Raw genomic sequence first — 23608 nt, forward strand, 5'->3', positions numbered from 1 at the left:
TAGAAAGAACAGCTTTGGGTATCCCCTCACTATCCCAGGGTGAAACACACCCTGGCAAAGACCAGAGGGAATCCCTCCTTGGCCAAAGGGCTTCTTCCTCCTGAGACAATTAAGAGTTCCAGAAGATGACACATTTCTATTCTTCTGGCCTGAGGAAGGCAGAGGTGTTGGGCCTTAACGAGCGTTGGCCTGGGGCACCATCCTTGCTGGGTGTGGTACATCCTTCGTGAGAAGAGCTGACGTCTACTGAAGCATTGATGGAAGCGATGTCAGTTCCTCGAAATAGCCTTTCAAAGAGGGGGTTTCGAGGTTAAGCAAATTTGGAAGACCCCAAATTCTGCACTCCTCTCGTGGTGATTATGGCAGCCTTTACTAAGTTAAGGTGCAGAGAAGTCCTGTTGTACTTTGTTTAGCTCCGAATGTGTCAGCATTTCTCCACTGAAGTTTCCTGGTGCTCCATTTAACAGCCTCTGGGAAATGCGAAGTAAAACACAATGAGAGTAAAATATAGATAAGGAAGACGAAAGTAAGTATCTTCCCAAAGCTCATGGGATTGGAAGAGGAGATTTCACACGTGATGTTTTTCTGATTTGGTTTTGATTTCTGTGGGGGTGAATGCAACATTGTTGGCAAGGGGTGAGGGGTGGGGGTGCTTTATGACCCCCTAGACAACATGGCCCCTACTCTTGTCCTTTTTTGTTCTTAAGTGTTTTTTTTCTTTTTCTTTTTTTTTTTTTGACATGAACCATTTTTGAAGTCTTTACTGAATTTGTTACAATATTGCTTCTGTTGTCTATGTTCTGGGTTTTTGGCCATGAGGATGTGGGATTTTAACTTCCCAACCAGGGATTGAACCCACACCTCACCTGCATTGGAAAGTGAAGTCTTGACCATGGGACCCCCAGGGAAGTCCCAACCTACTCTTCTCTTGTTGAGGAGGCAAAACACACACACGCATGCACGCGCGCACACACACACACACACACACACACACACACACACACCCTAAGGTAACTAACTCTCCCTGACAGTATGGACTCTGGGAGGGGAGACTCTGAGGCAGGTGTGGGAGAGAAAGGCAGGAGGGGATGCCAGAGGGGGCCCAGGGGCAGGAGGGCGGCGCCTTGTTGTGACCTGTCCCCAGGCTCAGGCAGTGTGGGGAGGCAGCCCGTCTGGGTCCTGCCATCTCTGGAGACGCCCCCTCCCCTGTAGTGAGGCCTCGAATGGCCATCATGTGTCCAGTGAGCCTCACGCTGAAGGCAGAGTTCGGAGGACACGTGAGCGGCTGCTTTCTGTCACTTTGGGACTGTCCTGTGCCCACAGCCTCCAAGGCCTCAGGACAGGCAGGCAGAGTGGAGAGAGGCCATGTCGGGGGCCCCAAGCGGGGATGTTTGTGTGTGTCCAGAGGAGGAGGTGACACGCTCAGGCGTGCCCAGAGGCCAGGCCGCACCTGTTGAGGCCACAGCTGCAGCCAGGGCCAGGGGCATTCTTGGCCGCTGTCTCACGGCCGCCCCAGCAGCTGCCTGGGTGTTTTCTCACATTCCATGTGGGACGCTGATGTCAGAAAGCCCCGAGCAGGGAAGCGCCTCCTTGGGGACAGCAGGGCCCTGCTCCAGTGGCCCACACCCCGAAGGAGGCTCCTGGCTCCTTTCAGAGAGTGCCTGTCCGGGAGGCAGAAGCAAATTTACCGACAAGGGTTCGGAGTCAAGTTTGATTTAAGTTATCAAAACGTCTGGCATGTTCAAAACAAGGGATGTGATGGGGAGCACAGGCCGAGGCGAGGCAGGGGTCAGAGACAGGAGGAAGTAGCAGGTTGAGAGGGGACCTGGGTCCAACCAGCTGGCTCCTCATCTGATAATTCACATGAGGAGGGAGAAGGTTTTGGGTGTTTGAAGAAGCCAAAAAACAAAAGCAGGAGAAGAATTATTAATAGAATTTATTAAAAGATAAAGAAGAGCAGGCCAAGAAATGACTTAGAGGATTTCTGAAGCCCTTTTAGCTCACAGTCCTTGTTCTAAGTCATGTAAGACACAGGGATGGATGGGGTGGGGAAGAGGAAAGTGAAAGTGTTAGCTGCTCAGTCATGTCCGACTCTTTGAGACCCCATGACTGTAGTCCGCCAGGCTCCTCTGTCCATGGAGTTTTCCAGGCAAGAATACTGGAGTGGGTTGCCATTTCCTTCTCCAGGGGATCTGCCCGACCCAGGGACTGAACCCGGCTCTCCTGCATTGCACACAGATTCTTTACCTGCAAGGGGAAGAAGAGACAGGGACAGAACTCATGACCACGGAGCAGGACCCCACTCTGGGACTGTATTTTCTTCTCTCATGTAAATTCTTTAATCCCAGGACTTTAAAACACTGGACACATTTGCAACAATTCAACCTCACCACCTGCCCATGGGAGGTGTTCATTTTATATATGGGGGAACCACAGCATGGCCCAGGGTTCCGGGGGTGAGTTTGATCCAGGGCCTGCCAGTAAGAGAGACCAGATCAGGCTCAGAGAAACCCTGGCTGCCCCCAGTGCCCACCCCAGGATTGCATCTCAGCAAGAAAACTGCAAAACAGATGGTAGATGGCCAAGGAAAGGTTCTGTTAGTTTAAAATATATGTGTGTGTGTATATATATATATATAGTTATAATGAAAATAATTTCAAGTAAATCTACATATTACATTTTAGAATGGATAAACAATAAGGTCCTACTGCATAGCACAGGGAACTGTATTCAATATCCTGTGATAAACCATCATGGGAAAGAATATTAAAAAAAGAATGTAAAATAAATGTATAAAATAAAATCTACAATATATAATAACATTGTTTAAAATTTAGAAATCATAGTTCACTAAGATTCAATTCCTTCTTACCCAACGGCCTCATTTAATTCTCTTGTTTTGCCTTCACAAGTCAGTGAAGAGGCAGCAATTCAGAAAAATGTTTTTTTCCCAGAATGAGAAGAAAACTCAAAAGAGTTGTCTCTTTGGATGGTGGTGAGAAGATGAGAAGAGAAGGGAGGGGATTTAGGGGAAGGAGAAGAAAGGGAGATAGGGTGAGGGGAAGAGGAAAATTACCTTCTTCACCTTGGTTGAAAGAGCCCCAGAAAATATTCATCTTATGTTTGCCTCAGAATGGCAGAAGGTGTAGGAGCTCTGAGACCTTTCCTTCAGACTGGAATTTTCCTTCCCAAGTTTGACTTATTACAACTGAGAATGCTCTGGTCTTCCTGGCTGGGGGGAGGTCTAAGGTGGGGAAGGGACTGCATAGGTGGGGTTGGGGGTGACTTCAGGGCACGAGGTGCCTCATTTTCCTCAGTGTCTAGGTGACTCCCTTAGTGTCTGCCTTTCGTTTTCTGCATTTGAAAGGGCAGCATAAAAACATTGGCCTCGCAACTCACTCAGTTCAGCCACTCAGTTGTATCTGACTCTTTGTGACCCCATGGACTGCCGCATGCCAGGCTTCCCTGTCCATCACAACTCCTGGAGCTTGCTCAAACTCATGTCCATCAAGTCGGTGATGCCATTCAACTATCTTATCCTCTGTCGTCCCCTTCTCCTCCTGCCTTCAATCTTTCCCAGCATCAGGGTCTTTTACAATGAGTCTGTTCTTTGCATCAGGTGGCCAGAGTATTGGAGTTTCAGGTTCAGCATCAGTCCTTCCAATGAATATTCAGGACTGATTTCCTTAGGATGGACTGGTTCAATCTCCTTGCTGTCTAAGGCACTCTCAACTCACTAGGATGTTTAGAAATTCTTTGCGCTATTTATAAAGTCTCCGTCTTCTGTAGCCCCATGGCAGGGTGTTAACACACTGTAAGGATGCTGATTCCTCGCTGTTGCATAATGTATGACAGTTTGCAAAATGCTTCTACACCCCTTCCCAAGAACCCCGAGTGAGGCCAGGCTCCACATACAGTTTAGTGGTCACCTTTAAACATTCTGTGTGTATTAATTAATTAAAGCATAGTTGATTTATATTATTACCTGAGTTTCAGGTGTACAGCATAGTCATTCAATGTCTGTTTAAAACTTTACTTATTATTTGTGTATTTTTGGCTGCGATTCATCTTCATTGCCGTGCGTGGGCTTTCTCTAGTACCTCCTCTTGAGCTACTCTAGCTGCGGTGCGCAGACCTCTCATTGAGGCAGCTCCTCTTGCTGCAGAACGCAGGGCTCTAGAGTGCAGGCTCAGTGGTGCCTGGGCTTAGTTGCCCAGGGGCATGTGGAATCTTCCTGGACAAGGGATTGAACCTATGTCCCTGGCATTGGCAGGCAGCTTCTTTACCACTGGGCCACCAGGGAAGTCCTAGTCACTCAATATTTTTATAGATTATACTCCATTAAAACTTACTATAAGATAATGGCTGAAATTCCTTGTGACAGACAGTATGAGCTTATTGTTTATCTGTTTTAAACAGAGTAGCTTGCATCTCTTAATCCCACACCCCTATTTTGTCCCTCTCCCTTCTCTCTCCCTTCGGATAAGCACTAATTTGACCTTTATATCTGTGAGTCTGTTCTGCATATACAGTCATCCGTATTATAGCTTAGATCGCACATAGAAGTGCTATCACAGGGTATTTGTCTTTCTCTGGCTGACTCATTTCATTGAGTTGATACTCTCCAGCTCCATCCATGTTGCTGCAGATGGCAAAATTTCATTCTTTTTTATGGCTGAGCAGTATTCCCTTCAGTTTAATTTCCAGGATCTTGTGAAAGATGTCATCAATCCAAATGCTCCCCCCGCCCCCCCCAAACTCTGGAGGGAATTATAAGCCATCACTAGCAGAGACTGGCGTGGCTGGTCTTCACTGGCAAGCGATCTCTAGTCCTGGCAGCCATAAGTCACACACAAGATTGTAATTAATCTGCTGTGTTTGGCTGTTTCAGATTGCTTGTTAACATCAGTAAAACTGGACCCATAAATCTACCTGCCTACCTAGTCTGGCTCACCTGGACCTTGCAGGGGCTGTTCTAGGATCTTGTCAGAACATTGTAAATCTAAGAAATCATCTCTCTCCTCCACGCCTCTTCTCATCCCCATCGCTCTTGCCGCCATTCCCCCTGCCAAACCCTCAAACATCAAGACCAACAGGCATCATACAAGACAGCTTAATTCTGCAAAGGAAGGCAACTGCATCAACACCAATCTTTCTGTCTGTCTGAAGAATATGAATATCCTGATGAAACCGAGTTTCTTATCTCCTCTAATTTGGCAACAATGGGGAAGGAAAGTCAGGGGAGGGCAAAGGGAGGCTTACAGGTTTTCGTCCTCAGTTACTCAGCCAAGAGGTGCTTTTCAGGGTGTTCCAGGAGGGAGGGGGGGCCCTGCAAGTCACACCATGTGTCACAGTGCCTCACACTGACTCACGGCCAGATCTTGAGAAAAATTCACATAAGTCAGGAAATTCCCAGTGTATGGTCTCATCTCACCCTCTGCTGACCCTGCAGTTAGAGCGTAGGTAGGGTCAGGCTGGAGGGTGTTTCTTTAAAAAGGGGGAAAAAATCAAAGCACTCCTGTTGATTCTGCATGCCCAGGGGCAGGGCAGGGTCCTAACAGGCCTGGCTGAAGACAGAGCATCAGCCTCCAGTCCCAGTGCCCTGGGGCAGCCGGTGCTGGTCTGTTTCCTCATTTGCAACTTTTTATTTTTGCAGAAGATTCCCTCCCCCGCTCTCCCTCTCCCTCCACCCATCCTTGGCTTTGTTTCTCCTTCGGGAACAGCATCTCTCTTTCTGGGTAGAGCAAGATGCCCAAGATCCACCCCCCTCCAACCCATTCCAATGGATAGGGCCAAGTTTAGAGTTGGGGCTGCTCATTTGAGCTTTGTGTGTAATTGAACCTGGCACAAAGGGTTATCATTAGGAGGGATGGCATGGGATGAAGAAAAAGGAAAGCTCAGACCCAAATTAGAAAAGCTTTCCCAAGGAGACACACAGTGGCATGGTATGGAGGGGTCCGATCTCTGAGGAATTCTCCAAGAAAGGACTAGGTATTAAACATGCTGAGGAAACGCATATGGCCAGTTTCTTGGCATTATTTGTGTCTGTGTTCGAGGGGTGGGCAACAGACACAGAGGCATCAGATATTAAGACTGAGGCTCTGCTCCCAAGGCTGCATGGAATCCTGAGCAAAACAGGGTGATTTGTGTTAATAGATGTTTACCGAGCGTGTCCAGAGCCGGGCGCCACCATTTTGGTCCAGAGGACAACGAAGGTCCTGGAGGGTGCTGAGCCTTTTCCTCTGCTCGGCTACTGACCCAGGGACACCCCTGTCCAGAACCTTGCTGCTTCAGGCCTCAGGAAATGGGACCCTCCCTCCCCAACCCACTCTGCGGGTGGGATGCTCCACCGCTTCCTCACTACCTGTGGGTCCATAGTTTGTCGAGGGGGCATCGTAACAAGGCAAGGAGGTTTCCTCCCTGAAGTGCTGTCCCTGCTGAGCTGGTGAGTGGATGCGTGTGGCCACTTGCCCGACCTCAGGGGTCCCGGAGCCTGGCCATGTGAAGAGGGCTGGCCAGCCCCTTGCTAGGGGCACACACCACCCCCGCCCAGCTGTCCTGGCTTCTCCCTCTGCCTGTTGACTCCCATCAGGGAGCTGGCAGCACGGGGCCCCAGTGATCCCCAGTCGCACCCTCCTCCGCCCCCCCGCCAGACTGTCTCTCCTCCCCGCATTCCTGGTGGCGTCCCAGCTCCCGGTGACCCCGGGTTCTAATATTCTTGGGTTGGTTCAGACTACCCAGCTGGCCGTGCTCCGGGCTGTGGGCCTTGTTAAAGCCAAAATGCCGTCTTTTACAGCCTGGCTCTTTCCATCAAGTTCATCAAGCAGCCCGCTTTTTCTTTTCTTTTCTTTTTTTTTTTTTACAAGCGAGATGGTCCCTTTGGTGAGCTCTCTTGTTGTTGCTCTCTTGTTGTTGGGGAGGGAAAGGAAGCCAGCAGGGAGCCTGAGCTGCAACAGGGTCTGGTCTGGGCCCGTGTTATTGTTATTTTTTTAAAATGATAGTTTACAAAAAAAAAATGAAGTTCAAAGGTGAGTGCCCTTCCAGGAGGAAGGATTAAGCTGGTGGATTTGGAAATTGTTCAACGCTGGAGGCATTGCTAGGGAACATAATCTATTTTGAATTTTTCTTTGGGAGCCAAAGTTGGTTATGGTGTGGGAATAGCTTTTGCCTTCTGTCTCTCCCTTCCTCTATACTACAAACACGGGCATGCCAAGGAGTATACAGGTTGTACAAACAGCTCTTCCCCAAAATCACATAAAGACATTATATATAGTCACATGTCTCCTTCCAAATGGGTGTGCTCGTAAAGACACATAGAGATATCCCTCACACCCTATATGTAAAGAACAGCCAATTTAGAAGTTGGCAGAGGAGTCCTGTCTGAGTGAGTAGAAAAGCCTGGCTCAAGGCTTAACAAACAATCCCATAAAACCCACGCCTGCTTTTATTGAATGGCGACGCATGAAAGATCCAGGGTGGCCAACTTGAACCAGACAGGAGCCAGCCTTCATAGTATTGTCCATAAAGGGTGGCAGGAAGGTCTCTTTTTGTGGAAATTTAATGCATTCCTAGAAAAAAAAAATTTTTTTTTTTTGGTTCTAACACTGGTTGGCTGGGCTTCACACTTGTGTCTCTTTCTTCTCTAATATTATTTTAGCTCCTTGAATGGCCTAGAGGTTCCTTTTACATTTGGTCTTCCTACCTCCAGCCTCACCCCCTCTGTTCAGCCTCCACAAGGCTGGCTGCCAGAGTAATCTTTTAAAAACGCAAATCAAATCAATCACTCTCCTACTTAAAACCCTTCAGTGGCTTCCCTTTGCTCAAATTCAAATTCCTTAGCCTTCAGACAAGCCCCTCATTCCTTGTTGCCTTGTAAAGTCATTTCCTGCAAATCTCCCAACTCTGAGTACCCTATGCTTCTGCTATGTCAAATTGTCTTTCAGGCCACAATCCTCAAGCCTCATATTAATTTGACTCCCTCCATGTGGAATGACTCCCCGGCTATAAGTGGGACAGTGAGAGCGTCTTGTGGACAGGATGTCCATGCATGCATGCTTGTGTCCAACTCTTTGTGACCCTGTGGACTGCAGCCCACCAGGATCTTCTGTCCATGGGATTCTTTTAATGCTGAATACTGGCAAGAATACTGGAGTGGGTTGTCATGCCCTCCACCAAGTGTTGGGGGATGGGGATAGTCCTTTCAACCGGGGATTCCAGAAAAGGTCTCTGGAGAAGGTGACTTTAAGTGAAGACTGAAGGAGGTAATGGAATGAACCATGTTGATTTTTGAATGGGGAGCGTGGCAGGCAGGACAGCAAGTGCAAAGGCCCTGAGCTTGGAACATGTCTGATACCTTCAAGGAATTATCGCACCAGAGTGAACAAGGAAGGGGTGGGGTGGCTAGTAGCCTGGCTGAGAACCTTGAGGCTCTTGAACTGAAACGATTCTCACCTCTTTTTGGTGGCCAGTGGTGCTAGTGAGAAACGGGGACCCCAAGGAGCCAGCAGCTTGGCTGTGAAGTGCTTGGAGGAATGATATAACGTTGTTTATGAAAGCACAATGAGTCTAAGAGTGGATCTAAATGTGTCAGACTCCAGACTTTACTTTCTTAGAACCTATGTCCATGGTCTCAACAAAGCTACTTTAGAACTTTTCACCATGGTGATTGAAAATGGAGTGGTCTGTGATGCACCAATGTTTATGTCCAGGTCTGCAGAAAGGGTCTTCATCCTTAGGGGACTTTTGGGGGTATTGAACCTACATTGAACATTGATCTGTAATGTTCTCAACGATAACTTATGTCCTTCTCATTACGCTTTTACAAACAGTCCCAGAAAGGTCATCCATCAAGCGCTTGGATAAAACTGTGAATTAGGATGTTACCACGTTTTTCTTTTTTTTATTATTGTGGTAAAATATATAGAGGGTACATTTACCGTGTTGCCCATTTCGAAGCGCACAGTTCTATGGCATTAAATACCTTTGCTGTTAGGTAGCACTCACCATTATGCATCTCTGGAACATTCTCATCCTCCCCAGCTGAAAGTCTACAGCTGTTAAACACTAACTGGCTACTCCCCTCTCCTCCTACCCTGGGGCAACACCCTCCTCCTCTGCCTCTATGAACTTGACTACCCCAAGACCCTCAGCCAACAGAAATCATCTAATATTTTCTGTATCAGCTTTTATGGCTTATTTCACTGAGCATAATGTCTCAAGGTTTACCCACAAGTGCGTATCAAAATTTCTTTCTTTCTTAAGATTGAGTAAAATGGTCCATTATGCTGCCTAGGTGGCTTATTGGTAAAGAATCTGCCTGCAATGCAAAAGATGTGGGTTTGATCCATGGGTCAGGAAAATCCCCTGGAGAAGGAAATGGCAACCCACTCCAGTATTCTTCCCTAGGGAAGCCCATGGACAGAGGAGCTTGGCGGGCTACAGTCCATGGGGTCACAAAGAGTCGGACATGACCAAGCATGAGCATGAGTATTTCGTTATGCAGAGATCACATTTGGTTTACCCATCCATCCTTGGACACATGGGCTCTTCTACATTTTCAGTTCAGTTCAGTTCAGTTGCTCAGTCATGTCCGACTCTGCAACCCCATGAACCGCAGCACAATAGGCCTCCCTGTCCCTCACCAACTCCCAGAGTCCACCCAAACCCATGTCCATTGAGTTGGTGATGACATCCAATCATCTCAACCTCTGCTGTCCCCTTCTCCTCCTGCCTTCAATCTTTCCCAGCATCAGGGTCTTTTCAAATGAGTCAGCTCTTTGCATCAGGTGGCCAAAGTATTGGGGTTTCAGCTTCAACATCAGTCCTTCCAATGAACACCCAGGACTGATCTTCTTTAGGATGGACTGGTTGGATCTCCTTGCAGTCCAAGGGACTCTCCAGAGTCTCCTCCAACACCACAGTTCAAAAGCATCAATTCAGTGTTCAGCTTTCTTTATAGTCCAGCTCTCACATCTATACATGATCACTGGAAAAACCATAGCCTTGACTAGATGGACATTTGTTGACAAAGTAATGTCTGTTTTTCAATATGCTATCTAGGTTGGTCATAACTTTGCTTCCAAGGAGTAAGAGTCTTTTAATTTCATGGCTGCAATCACCATCTGCAGTGATTTTGGAGCCCAGAAAAATGCAGTCAGCCACGGTTTCCACTGTTTCCCCATCTATTTGCCATGAAGTGATGGGACTTGATGTCATGATCTTCGTTTTCTGAATGTTGAGCTTTAAGCCAACTTTCCCACTCTCCTCTTTCACTTTCATCGAGAGGCTTTTTAGTTCCTCTTCACTTTCTGCCATGAGGTTGGTGTCATCTGCATATCTGAGGTTATTGATATTTCTCCCGGCAATCTTGATTCCAGCTTGTGCTTCTTCCAGCCCAGCGTTTCTCATGATGTACTCGGCATATAAGTTCAATAAGCAGGGTAACAATACACAGCCTTGACGCACTCCGTTTCCTATTTGGAGCCAGTCTGCTGTTCCATTCTCTACATTCGGCCACTGAGAATAATGCTGTCATGAACGTGGGCAGATAGACACCTCTGTCACTTCTTCCCCCCTCCCCCTCTTTAAAGGTAGTCTTTGGGCAGGAGCACCTTTTGGCTGGTCAGATCAGTCTCTGCCTGCCCTTCTGCCTTCCCAACTACTTTTTTACTAAGGTGATCGATGGTGAACACCTCTTCTCATTAGCCCAGCCTTCTGCCATTAGGAAATTGGAGTCTGGATAATTCACCTGGAAGTAAAGGGCGATGACTTTTCTCATGTCACCCTTGGGGAGTCACTCATGTTCCTGGAGACAGAGACCAAAGATCTCCCCTGAGCTGGGCCTTCTGATCCTCAGAGGGCGGCCCCATCCTCAGAGGCCCACACTCCAGTGGGTGGGCAGTGTTCTCCTGGGAGAGTTTGCAAGTGCATCCTGGTCAGGGCTACTGGGCATCTCTTCAGAGGTCCTGGCCCATTGGCAGTAGCAGAGCCTGGATGAAGCTATGCTATGGCTTCAGAGGCCTCAGGCCAGCCGGTTCTACTCAGCAGCTCTAGCTATACTGCTGCTCTCCAATAGCTGGCCTAAACAGTATTTCCAAATGAACACAAAATATGCAAATTAAAAAAGAAATCTGCATAAAGAAAGTTCACATACTTTCAAAATGGAGAAGGCCCTGATATGAGTGAGAATGGAATCAACATGATGGTACGGGAGTCAGACAGATACAGATCAAGTCTTGGCGGCTGTGGGCTTGGTCCAAACTACCCAAATTCTGTGAACCCCAGTTTCTCCATTTGCAAATGGCAAGAGGGTCACTGTCAGGGTTAAATAGGGAAACATATAAAAATTGCTTTTGTCAACTAACCCTAGCTGTGTATTAGTGTTATATTATAGAAGGGGTCCTTTGGGGGAGTTCTCTGGTGGTCCAGTGGTTAAAACTTCACCTTCCAAGGCAGGAAGTGCTGGTTCCATCCCTGGTTGGGGAGCTAAGATCCTACATGCCTCACGGCCAAAAAAAAAAAAAAACCACAAAACATAATACAGAAGTGATATTGTAACAAACTGAATATCAAGACTTTACAAATGGAGACAGCAGGCATAGAGAACAGACTTGTAGACACAGTATGGTGAGGAGAAGGAGGGATGAATGAAACAGTGACGTTGAAACATACAAATTACCATATGCAAAACAGATAGCCAGTGGGATTTGCTATATGGTGGAGGGAGCTCAAACTTGTGTTCTCCGACTACCTAGAGGAGGGGAATAGGGTGGGGGGTGGGAGACAGGTTCAAGAGGAGGGGACACATATATACCTACGGCTGATTCATGTTGATGTATGATAAAAATGAGCATGGTATTGTAAAGCAATTACCTTCCAATTAAGAGTAAATAAAAAAATAAATAATACATGAAAGTTAATAAGTCTTCCCTGGTGGCTCAGCTGGTAAAGAATCTGCCTGCAATGCAGGAGACTTAGGTTTGATCCCTGGGTTGGGAAGATCCCCTAGAGAAGGGAATGGCAACCCTCTCCAGTATTCTTGTCTGGAGAATTCCACGGACAGAGGAGCCTGGCGGCCTAAAGTCAGTGGGATCACAAAGAGTCGGACACAACTCAGCGACTAACACAGTTTTAAAATGTAGGGTGGCTGAACACCATCCCCACAGATCATGATCGAATTGGCTGAGGCATCGATAGGATTTACAAAGTTCCCTGAGTGATTTTAATAAGCAGTCAAGGTGGCAAATTATCAACCCAGAGTGTGGCCAACCTTGCACAAACGTAGGCTCTCCTCAGCCCCTGTCTCATCCTTACAACCCCATAAAGCATGTGCCCTCCTTCACATGTGATGACCGTGAGCAGGGTACTGAACGTAGTAAAGCCTCAGTGTCCTCCACAGAAAAATGGGATAGAGAGCAGAATCCAACTCGTAATATTCCGCGGAGACTAGAAGAGAGAACTCAGCACATGGCTTGAAGAGAGTGTGCACTCTGTCAATGCCAGCTCTTACTGGGGGCACAGTTAGTGTCAAGTCAGCAATCCCACGGTCTGCACTGCAACTGGCCCTTCTCACCCCCTCCAGAGACACCAGCCCTGCTATCCCCTGCCCAGCTGCCCCACTCCAGCTCTCTTGCTGAGCCATGTTCCTGGGAGATGCCTGGTGAGAACTTGAGATCACACTGAGTCAGAGGTATTTGTAGGCGTGACTCACCAGGTCTTAAAACCAGAAGATTGCCCTGTGGGCCTCATGACGTTTCTGGAAAATAAAAGGAGTGAATATTATTGGGTTGAGTTCATCAGACACTCACCCTCCCTTTTGTGTGCTGGGGTTTCTGAAAGCAGCAGGCAGCGGCCCAGCCAAGTCTGAACCATCAAAGGCCAGGGCCCGACTGCAGTGCTGAGAGATGTTGCTTCTCCTCCAGACAGGTTTCATCCTCTTCCCACGGACTTCTGCTTCCCTGGTTCCCCGCCCAAAGCTACCCCATTTCTCCTCCCTCCAGGCTCCTGAGAAAATGTTCCCACGGGCTGCCTCTACTGAGGTGTGTCAGAGCTGAGCTATGCTGCAGGGCTGGGTATGGATTGGGAAGGGGCCACCCAGACTCCAGAGAATAAGAAAGGGAAAGTTGCCTACAAGAGTCAGAATTTCTGGGGCCTGGCACTGAAGCACCAGCCAGGAGGGCACCCATTTCTCTGATGCCCTTTTCACCACCTCCTGCATCCCTGCTGATAGTAAATCCTAAGGTTTCTGGGTCCCAGCTGCCTCTTGAATCTGTCTACTTCCTCGCATCTCTAGTAAAAACCACTGTCATTTTCTAATTTCTCTCCTGACTTGTGTCCCCAACTTCTATTCTGTCTACTTCTTGCCCAACATAGCCAGGTGGACTTTTCAAAATACAAAACTGATCATCTCTCTTTCTTTCTCTCTCTCTCACACATACACGTTTAAAACGTGTTTTCCATTCCTCATAGGATAATGATAAAACCCCTTAACAAGTTCAACAAGGCCATGTTTATCAGGATTTGGTTTGGCTGTCAGTGACAGAAAACCCAATTTAACAGAATTTGAATAGATAAGGTTTTATTTTCTCATTAAAACAGCTGCAGTTGAACTAACTAGGATTGACATAGCAGTTCCTCTTAATTATCAAGGATTCAGTCTTCTACTCTTTCATTCTTAGCATGTGATTTCTACCTCATGGTCCAAGGGGGCTGCTTGCGCACCAGCCATTGCAACCAAAACCTAGGCACAGGAACAAAGAATTGTACATAGCACTTCTACTGACATTTTTTCTGCCCAGAACTTAGTGACATGGCTAGAATTAGTTGGAAGAGAGGCTAGAAAATATAATTTTTATTCTAAATGGCCATGAACCAGCTGAAAAGAAGGAAGAAGAGAATAGATATTGAACAACACCGGCAGTGCTTATCATATACTATGTCTCCTGACACCTACTCTCCTGAGCTTCATCTCCCTTCACATTTCCTTCCCCTGGCTCTATCCACTCCCAGCACACTGGCTTTCTCTGGGAGTCCAACATACACTCCGTTCTGCCTCAGGCCCTTGATCATTCATCAACATTTCCCCCTCTTCCTACCTAACTACTCATCCTTCAGAACTCCATTCCAACAGCATTTCCTCAGGGAATCCTCCTCAATTGGGTCAAACTCTGTCTCTTATTTCAGATGCTTATAGCATGTAGACTGTATAGCTGTTGCAATTATATGCTTGTTTACGCAATTATTTGATTATTTTCTGCCCTCACAATGACATCAGGTTTTAGATCTGGCTTTGTACACCATGGAGCATTCTGCTCAGAATATTGTAGGTGCTTACTAAATATCTGTTGAATGGTATATTTATTGAATAAATATAGCTATTATCTTACATAAAAAAAAGAGGCTAGGACTCATGCAACAAAAAATTTTCCTGGGAAAATGGTGGAAAATGGCCAGAAGGGCCAGGGATACACAGTAGAGCCAGGGGAGAATTCTAAATGATGGATTTGAATCAAGTAAGATTTGGGGTTGGGGCTTCCCTGGTGGCTCAGATGGTAAAAAATCTACCTGAAATGCAGGAGACCGGGGTTTGATCTCTGGATTGGGAAGGTCCCCTGGAGAAGGGAATGGCTACCCACACCAGTATTCTTGCCTGGAGAATTCCATGGACAGAGGAGCCTCGCGGGCTACAGTCCATGGGGTCTAAAAAGAATAGAACATGACTGAGTGACTTATATTTTCAAGCTTTGGAGTGTGTTGCAGAGGAAACACTGACCTGGAGCTCAGGAGCCCTGGTTTCTGGTCTCAGCTCAGCCACCAATAGCTGGGCCACTGCCTGGAGCCAGTGAGAGTTGATCAGATGCTGGATACAGTTTGAAAGCAGAGCCTACAATCACTACTGGCATATTGGGTGTGGGGAGTAGAGGAAAGAGATGGGTGGTCCTGGGTGTTTGGCTAAACTAAGGGAAGGTCACTTACTGAGAAGGGGAAGGCAGCAAGAGGAACATGCTTTAGGGGACGATCAGAAGAGTTTATTTGCAAATGAATCATGGGTTCCAGTGGCCAGCTGAACATTTTGCCTTATCTGCAGGCTTCCCCCAGGGAAAGCCTATCCCTAGGCTGGTGGTCTAAGTGGTGGAGACAGGGGATGCCAAGTGGGTGTAAAAAAGACAGAAAAGATCTACTTTCAAGGTACATAGTTACCAGCCAAGAAACGATTCAGTCTGACTCAGCATTGATGGAACAGAAAGTACTCAGAAGACCTTGACTTACAGGCTTAGGAGGAATAAGTCCCTTTCTGCTAAAGGCCAGTGACGAGAGAAGGCATGTCCATGTGTGGTCATTGCAGAAAAGTTTGAAGTTTTAGTTAAAACAATGGTGAAAGGCTTTCTTCCTTAAGCACGCTTCATGGTTCCCTCCCTAAGCCAGTGCTCACTGGTTCAAAGTTTTGCCAGAAAACCATCAAACTAACAGCAGGAGAGAGTTGCTCTTCCTTCCTCAGTGATGAATGCAAAGAAAGACAGGAAAACAACAGAATGGGAAAGACTAGAGATCTCTTCAAGAAAATGAGAGATACCAAAGGAACATTTCATGCAAAGATGGGCACAATAAAGGACAGAAATGGTATGGACCTAACAGAAGAAGAAGATATTAAGAAGAGGTGGCAAGAATACACAGAACTGTACAAAAAAGATCTTCATGACCCAGATAACCATGATGGTGTGATCACTCACCTAGAGCCAGATATCCTGGAATGTGAAGTTAAGTGGGCCTTAGGAAGCATCACTACAAACAAAGCTAGTGGAGGTGATAAAATTCAAGTTGACCTATATCAAATCCTGAAAGATGATGCTGTGAAAGTGCTGCACTCAATATGCCAGCAAATTTGGAAAACTCAGCAGTGGCCACAGGACTGGAAAAGGTCAGTTTTCATTCCAATCTCAAAGAAAGGCAATGCCAAAGAATATTCAAACTACCACACAATTGCACTCATCTCACACACTAGCAAAATAATGCTTAAAATTCTCCAAGCAAGGCTTCAACAATATATGTACCATGAACTTCCATATGTTCAAGCTGGATTTAGAAAAGGCAGAGGAACCAGAGATCAAATTGCCAATATCCATTTGATCATCGAAAAGCAAGAGAGTCCCCAAAAGACATCTATTTCTGCTTTATTGATTACGCCAAAGCCTTTGACTGTGTGGATCACAACAATCTATGGAGAATTCTGAAAGAGATGGGAATACCAGGCCACCTTATCTGCCTCCTGAGAAATATGTATGCAGGTCAGGAAGCAACAGTTAGAACTGGACATGGAACAACAGACTGGTTCCAAATCGGGAAAGGAATATGTCAAAGCTGTATATAGTCACCCTGCTTGTTTAACTTATATGCAGAGTACATCATGCAAAATGTTGGGCTGGGTGAAAGTAAAAGCTGGAATCAAGATTGCCAGGAGAAAATCAGTAACCTCAGATATGCAGATGATACCACCCTTGTGGCAGAAAACAAAGACGTGAAGAGCCTCTGGATAAAAGTGAAAGAGGAGAGTGGAGTGAAAAAGTTGGCTTAAAACTCAACATTCAAAAAATGAAGATCATGGCATCTGGTCCCATCACTTCATGGCAAATAGATGGGGAAACAATGGAAACAGTGAGAGACTTTATTTTTTTTTTTTTGGTACCAAAATCACTGCAGATGGTGATTGCAGCCATGAGATTAAAACATGCTTGCTCCTTAGAAGAAAAGCTATGACTAACCTAGACAGCATATTAAAAAGCAGAGACATTACTTTGCCAACAAAGGTCCATCTAGTCAAAGCTATGGTTTTTCCAGTAGTCATGTATGAAGTGTGAGAGCTGGACTATAAAGAAAGCTGAGCGCCAAAGAACTGATGCTTTTGAAGACCCTTGAGAGTCTGCAAGGAGATCAAACCAGTCAATCCTGAAGGAAATCAATCTTGAATATTCATTGGAAGGATTGATGCTAAAGCTGAAACTCCAATACTTTGGCCACCTGATGTGAAGGACTGACTCATTGGAAAAGACCCTGATGCTGGGAAAGATTGAAGGAAGGAGAAGAACGGGATGATTGGGTAGTATCACCGACTCGATGGACATGAGTTTGAGCAAGCTCCAGGAGCTGATGATGGACAGGAAAGCCTGGCGTGCTGCGTCCATGGGGTCGCAAATAGTGAGACATGACTGAGTGATTGAACTGAACAGCAGGAGAGACCACCTCTCTTATTCCCCTGATAGCCAAATGAGGTCATCAGCATTATTCCTATCTTCATGATCATATAGGCTTCCAGGTTTCTCCTCTACCCCTGATGATTCTAATTTCTATGATTGTGAACCCTAAGCTTTATTGTCAACTTTGTATATTTGGTCTACACCTTTGCTATGCAAGGTGTGGCCCCCAGACCAGCAGCACCCATGTCTCCTGGGAGCTGGCTAGACGTGCAGAGTCTCAGGTCCCACCCCTGATCTGCCGAATCACAAACTGCCCTTTAACAACATCCCAGGGAAGTGGTCCGCACATGAAAATTCAGGAAGCATGGTGCTAGATCATTCAGTGTGCTTGTCTCTATCTCATTTTACATGTGGGACTTCTATTTGACTAAATATAAAGGCCTCCTGCCTGCTGTAAGAGTTGGATGTATGAAGCTTATTAACATCTTTTGCAAGTAAAAGCAGAGCCAAGAGTTTGTAGGGCTTCACTTTGATCATTTTCAACTCACAGGAGGTAACATGCACAGAAGTGTCTTGATTCTTGGTTTACAAAAGAAGATCATCACAGAGACTGGAGGAACTTAAGTTTCAGAGGAGGAGAGGCCGTTCTGTGATGGGAGGAGCAGAGAGTACCCATGCAGCTTCCAGCAGAGGAATTTGCAGGCACATGCGTGTCTCTCCTCAACTGTGGTCCCCAAGGAGCCGTTGCTTCTCTGCTCCCATCCAACCAGATTCCCAACCACACAGACTGGACCTCGGACCATCTGGGGTCTATGAGTCCTGGAAGGACGTGGTTGGGCGCTGATGTCAGGATGAGGGAATAAGCTCTCACCAGATGATTAGCGCTGCTCTGAGTCTCTGCCAGACCCAGATCCCACATGAAGCAACAGCTCACCCATGACGGGCGGCGAGAGCACACATGTTCCCAGGCAATGCAGAGCGTGTTTACTCACTGGCTCTGTCATCATATCACTCCCCCCCCCCCGCAAGATAACAGGCTGGGGTAATCAAAGTGAGGTCCACCTTGGAAAGCCTTGGAACCCCCTCAAGGGGTTCTCCTCAAGGGCAGGGCAGAAAGCTGGGTACCAGAGCTGCCAAGGAGGAGAGCCAAGAGTAGACACTCCAGCTGGAATTGGGGAGCAAGACCTGAGAGGCTTGGCTCCAGTAAAACTCAGAACTGTTTCCAGGGTGATCACTAGCCGTCTACCCAAAGGCAGGAAAGGGGTGGCTGAAACAGCTGAGCTAAGGTTGTTGGCATGGAGGTGGGTCCTTTGATCTGAGGTTGGTAAATCTTGTTGCCATACCCTGTCGCAAAGAGCTGCCACCCACTTTCTACCTGGGAATTCAGAGGATTAGGGGAGAACTAGCAATAAAAGGCTTGTAGACTCTTTGCTTGCATCCCTCTGAACTGAGACCTGTGCTTCCAGCTGAAGACTTTTGAAGGCAAGTTGATCAGTCCTGGTAGGGACCTGGGGGTGGTGGGGAGTCACTGGGCCCACCTTCCCTGTAGAAATGAGGAAATAAAACCAAGTTCTCCAGGGCAATGGGCCTGGCCCATGGTTCCATGGCATTTTCTGGCAGAGTGGGAACCAGCAGTAAGATCTAGCTCCTGGCCCCAAACTCTCAGTTCCCCCTTGAGAGCTTGGCTTGGTTGGGACAGTGGGCCAAGCCCTCTGCTTAACACACATCCTCTGAGGAGAGTGAGGAGGGGGCCCTCCTTTTACAGCCTTGACCTATTGTCCCTGGCAAGACTGTCGCCTCCCACCCCTGCCTGGAGCTCCCTCTTGACTTCCCAGCAGTTCAAGGTCTAGACCTCAGCGGGGGAGAGCCTTACTAACCAAGATGCTTGCTGGACTCCACGGTCTCCCCTGCCTTCAGCTTCCTGTGTACCCGAAACCCACTCTTCCTTACTCCATCCTAGATCTGGGGGTTAGGAAATACGTTTCCACCTTCTAACTCAGCTCTTTTATCCCTAGCATGGCGCTGGGCATACAGTTGACAGTCAATAAAAGCCCCAGTGACCCTTTCTCGTTTCTTCCTTGCCAGATTCAGAGCCCAGCACCTTGGACTCCCAGTCTTCGACCACCCTGTTCCTCTCCTCCGAGGAGCCAGGCCCCTCCACCGCTGCACTGCCGTCCCCCTCGTCCTCTTGCGAGCCCTCGGCGTTCTCCCCGGGGCCCCCGGCGCTGCCCCACCTGCTGCCTTCGCTGCCCACCGCGCCCGCGCCCTCAGCCTCGGGTTCTGGCGCCCCTAGGCGCGCGGGCCTCTACTCGGTGGTTGCCTCGTCCCCGGAGGCAGCCTCGCGCCTCCTGGACTGGCTCCCCGGCGGCTCCTCAGCCACCCCTCCGGGCACCCGCGGGGATGAGCGAGACCGGCCGGGCCCCCGCGCCGCGCGCCCTGGCGCAGCTGGCAGGGAGGAGGGCGCTGAGGACCTGGGAGCCTCCCCACAGCCCTGCGCCCGGCCTGCTGCCTCCACCAGTTTGGAAGCCAATGTTGGGGACATCCTGGTGGAGCTGAGGACAATGAACGGTCACCTGGACGTCATCGCGAGGGCCCTCACCAAACTGGCCTCGTCCCTGGGGCCGCAGCCGCAGACCCCGCCGGATGCCCCAGATGCCAAGTGATGGGGCCGCCCTGCGACTGTGCATCAGAGCTCTGCAGTAAAGGGATCCCGAATGCACCAGGCATCCCTGCTGGAGTCACCTTTGAGCCCAGCAAACCCAGCAGAGGACAGGATTACTCTGCTCAACCTGCCTACGGGAAGGCATGGACCTCCCCTGGCATTTCAACCTGAAATGATGGTGCTTCTCACACTTTCCGCCTTGTGAGGCTTTCTCTCATGCCCACCCAGGTCCTCGGAGCTCTCCTGGCCCTTCAAATGTCCTTTTCTTGTTTTGGTAAAGGCTTTGAGCTCCTGGCAGGACAAGTGCCCTAAGACAGTGGTGGGACCCTGGAAAAGGCTCAGAGAACCATCCCTTCCCATCCCCATTGGTGGCTTCTGAGAATCGTGGAAGAAAGGCAGGTGCACAGCACATTACCTAAGCAGCAGCTCGAGGGCAGATCCAGTGTTCTTTTTTTGAGTTGCTGATGCTGTATCTGATCTCTTGTGATTTTTTCACCTTTTTAAAAAAAAATTATTTTGGGAGAAATAAGTTTACTTTTTTCTCATAATAACCACCTTTTGAGAGGTTTGGAAAACAGAGAAGTGAGGAAAATCTGATGTATTTGGAGAAGGGGGGTATTTAAGTCTTTCTTATGAATAAGAAAGTATTTTGTGTAATAAACGAGATTTTTGTATGTACTCTCTGGGTGTTGGCTTTTCTGTGCCACGTTTCTGCCTTTCCCTGCTCTTTCTGTTCTCAGTTACCTGTACCAGCCCTCCTTTACTCCTTGGGGCTTATTTCCACTTTTCTCACACTTGTAAGAACAAGCTTTTAAAGGTTCTTGTGATTCTTTTCTGAAACTCCCAGACCTCCCTACATTTGGTAAATCCACCCATTTGCTTTGGAATTGGAGCAGAAACTGAGTCACTGGCCATCAGGGAGGAAGCCAGCATCCTTGGCCTCTCCCCCTAGATGCCCATAACACCACCTGCGCCAGTTGTGACGAACAAACATCTCTCCAGACTTTGCCAGTGTGCCCTGGTGGAGACCTGGCTGGAATTTCAGCAATCTGGAGGAACCTGTGCCCTCCAGGATCTGACTTCCCATAAGGAGGAGGGCTCTTCTCGCCTTCCTGCTTGGATTAGAATTTTAATGAAGTGCGCTCATCTGCCAGAAGCAAATTGACTGCTCTTTTCCCAGAAACAAACCAGGTATTGGAAACCACACTGCACAGAGCGAAACTCCATCCCAAGCATTTGTAGGGCTCACAACTGGTGAGCTGCCTGGTGTCTGCCATTTCTGGCACCCCCAGAGCCTCTCAGACTTGTGTGTGGAGAGCTTACAACGCAGGTTCTGCTTTGGTAGCTCCGAGGTGTGGCCTGAGACTCAGCATTTCTAATCAGCACCTGGGGATGCTGATGCTGCTTGCCAGAAGACACGCTTTGCGTAGTTGCGAATAGGGGGTGTCTAATCTGGGGTTCCTGCTGGTTCCATCACCACTAGTCCCCAGAAACTGCTGTTTGTCTTTGTCCCTGCAGGGACCTGGATTCCTCAACCAACTTTCAAAGCAGCTCTTTGAGGGGACTTCTCTATTTGAAAGCAAGCGTGTATTAGGTCTAACCACCCAGTTCTAAAAAAGTTTCAGTGGAGTTTAAATCGATTCAACAAGCATTTATTGGGTGTCTACAATGCCGGTGCCCCGGGGCACCCAAGGATGAATAGAATAAGGGCCCTGCCCTTCAGGGGCTCCCAGTCCACCATCCTGCATGGAGAGGGATTATCAGTTCCAGTGTGGAAGCAGCTTACAGGGGCTCTGGAATCAGCAGGGAGGGTGAGCATGATGGTCAGGAGGCTGGGCTTCTGGACGTTTGATGTTGGTAGACTTATTTAATCCCTCCAAGCCTCAGTCTCCGGATCTGTGTCAAACGGTGATGATGACATCTACCAATCAGAATCAGACACAGACTTGACGGCAGCTTTGCAGCCCCCAAAGTGCTGTCCAAATGCCATTTTAGGTCAGTGGGCATCGTTACGTCCTCTCTCCTGGGTCTTGTATCAGGAAGGCGGGTAGAGTGAGAATCACACATTGAGGTCTGAGTCCCTCTGGCTCTGAGGGACTAACCCCCACACCACCTTCATTTTTTCAGGAAGAGAATTCCTGACTCAAAGGGTCCAGTCTGTTCTACTCTTTAGCTGAAGAAACGGCTAAACTGGAATGCCAGCATCACACCTGGGAGCATCACCTTCTGGTCTTTACTCATATGAACAGTCTTTTCATTTTAACTGAATTCTTTTGCATGAGATTAGAAACAACAGCAACAAAATAAGCCTTTCCAAAATGAAGAGGGGCTGACGTATAAATCCTAAATTGGATAAATTTAGATATAGTGGCTGAATCATTTGATCAGAATCCCCACATATATGATTGAGGCTATCAGAAGAAGAAGCTGGCATAACACTGATCCCATTGGGTCACACTAGAGAAGTCTGAGCTCCCATTTGGGGTGAGTGGGGCTTTAGAAACTGAAAAAGTCCTTAGATCCCTGAGTTCCCTAGAGTAAGAGCTGTAGGGTTTTGGGAAATGGAGCTGAAGAGGGTTAGAAGAGCAGGATAGCCTTCATCTTGCAGAAAATATAACCAGGGAAATTTGATAGTTTCTGGGACAGAGGCACGGGGAGGGGAATGGAGTTGAGTTCAAACAAAATATCAATTTGAAGGAGCTGAGCAGAAAAGAGGAAATCTAGTTTTGTAGATTCTAGATTGAACATCCCCTCTGGAGAGCACGAACTTGCCCTGATACCTGCTTTTCCCCAGGTGTAGGGTGTCGCACAGGTGGGGACAGCCTGAGACAAGCACACGATGGTTCAAGGTGGCAAGCTGAAGGCAAGCATAAAACCTATGGCAGAGGAGAGCAGGGTTAAGCCGAGGAAGGATCTGCCAGCAGTTACCAGGCTCATCTGTTTAAGATAGTGAGGGACCTGTTCCTGGAGGCATTCAAGCAGAGCCCAGATGGGGAACTGGTGGTGCATCAGCAGAAGGGATTCTCCACTGGGTGGAGCAGGGATCTAAGGACTCTAACTTTGGGGTAATCCTCGGTTCTTCCCTATCTCTCATGCTTACATCCAATCCAAGACCATGTCACCTCGGTTCTACCTTCTAGAGAGCTCCGTTATCCAGCCACTTCTCACCACCTCTACTGCTACTACCTGGTACAAACCACACTGTCCCTTCTCACCTAAGTTACTGCAATTGCCTCCTAAATAGGTTCCCTTCTCCTTCCCCTCTCTTACAGAGCAGCCAGAATGGTCTTTCAAAAATATTTCTGACCAGGTTATTCCTCCGCACAAGATTCTCGGTGGCTTTCATCTCAGAGGAAGAGCCAAAGTTTTACATAATCTGATCTCCTGTTACCTGCCCGATCTCATCTCTTATGATGCTCCTCCACTCAGGTCACCCAGGCCTCCTTGCTGCTCCTCCCATGCACTGGGCACACGTCTACCTCAGGGCCTTTGCACTGCCTATTTTTTCAGCCTGGACCACATATATCACATGGCTTGCTCCCTCACCTCCTTCAGATTTTTGCTCAAACAGCATTATCCTTTTAAAAGTAACCTTCTCCTAACCTTAAGCCTCTGATCTGCAGATGCATTTCTTTTCCTCCTTTCTCGCTTCACATCAATTTCCACCCCACCCGCTCTAGGTCTCCCTTTATTTATTGTCCTTAGAATGTCAGCAGAGAAGAAATCTGTTGTCTGTTTTGTTCACTGCTGTCTTCCC

The 23608-nt window shown here is 47.8% G+C and overlaps 1 protein-coding gene across 3 annotated transcripts in view; it reads left to right on the plus strand.

The window, feature by feature from the left end:
* The window catches only part of RUNX2 (RUNX family transcription factor 2), a 253326-nt gene extending 232797 nt beyond the window's left edge, over window positions 1-20529 (plus strand). For all 3 annotated transcript variants that reach the window (XM_069562662.1, XM_069562665.1, XM_069562669.1), the window contains one exon: window positions 19275-20529. In XM_069562662.1, the coding sequence (XP_069418763.1) occupies window positions 19275-19852 (578 nt within the window). In that variant the 3' untranslated portion in view covers window positions 19853-20529. The remainder of the gene's footprint in view (window positions 1-19274) is intronic.
* Window positions 20530-23608: the final 3079 nt, after the last annotated feature.

Source organism: Ovis canadensis, chromosome 20, assembly GCF_042477335.2.
Source record: "Ovis canadensis isolate MfBH-ARS-UI-01 breed Bighorn chromosome 20, ARS-UI_OviCan_v2, whole genome shotgun sequence".
Classification (NCBI taxonomy): Eukaryota; Metazoa; Chordata; class Mammalia; order Artiodactyla; family Bovidae; genus Ovis; species Ovis canadensis.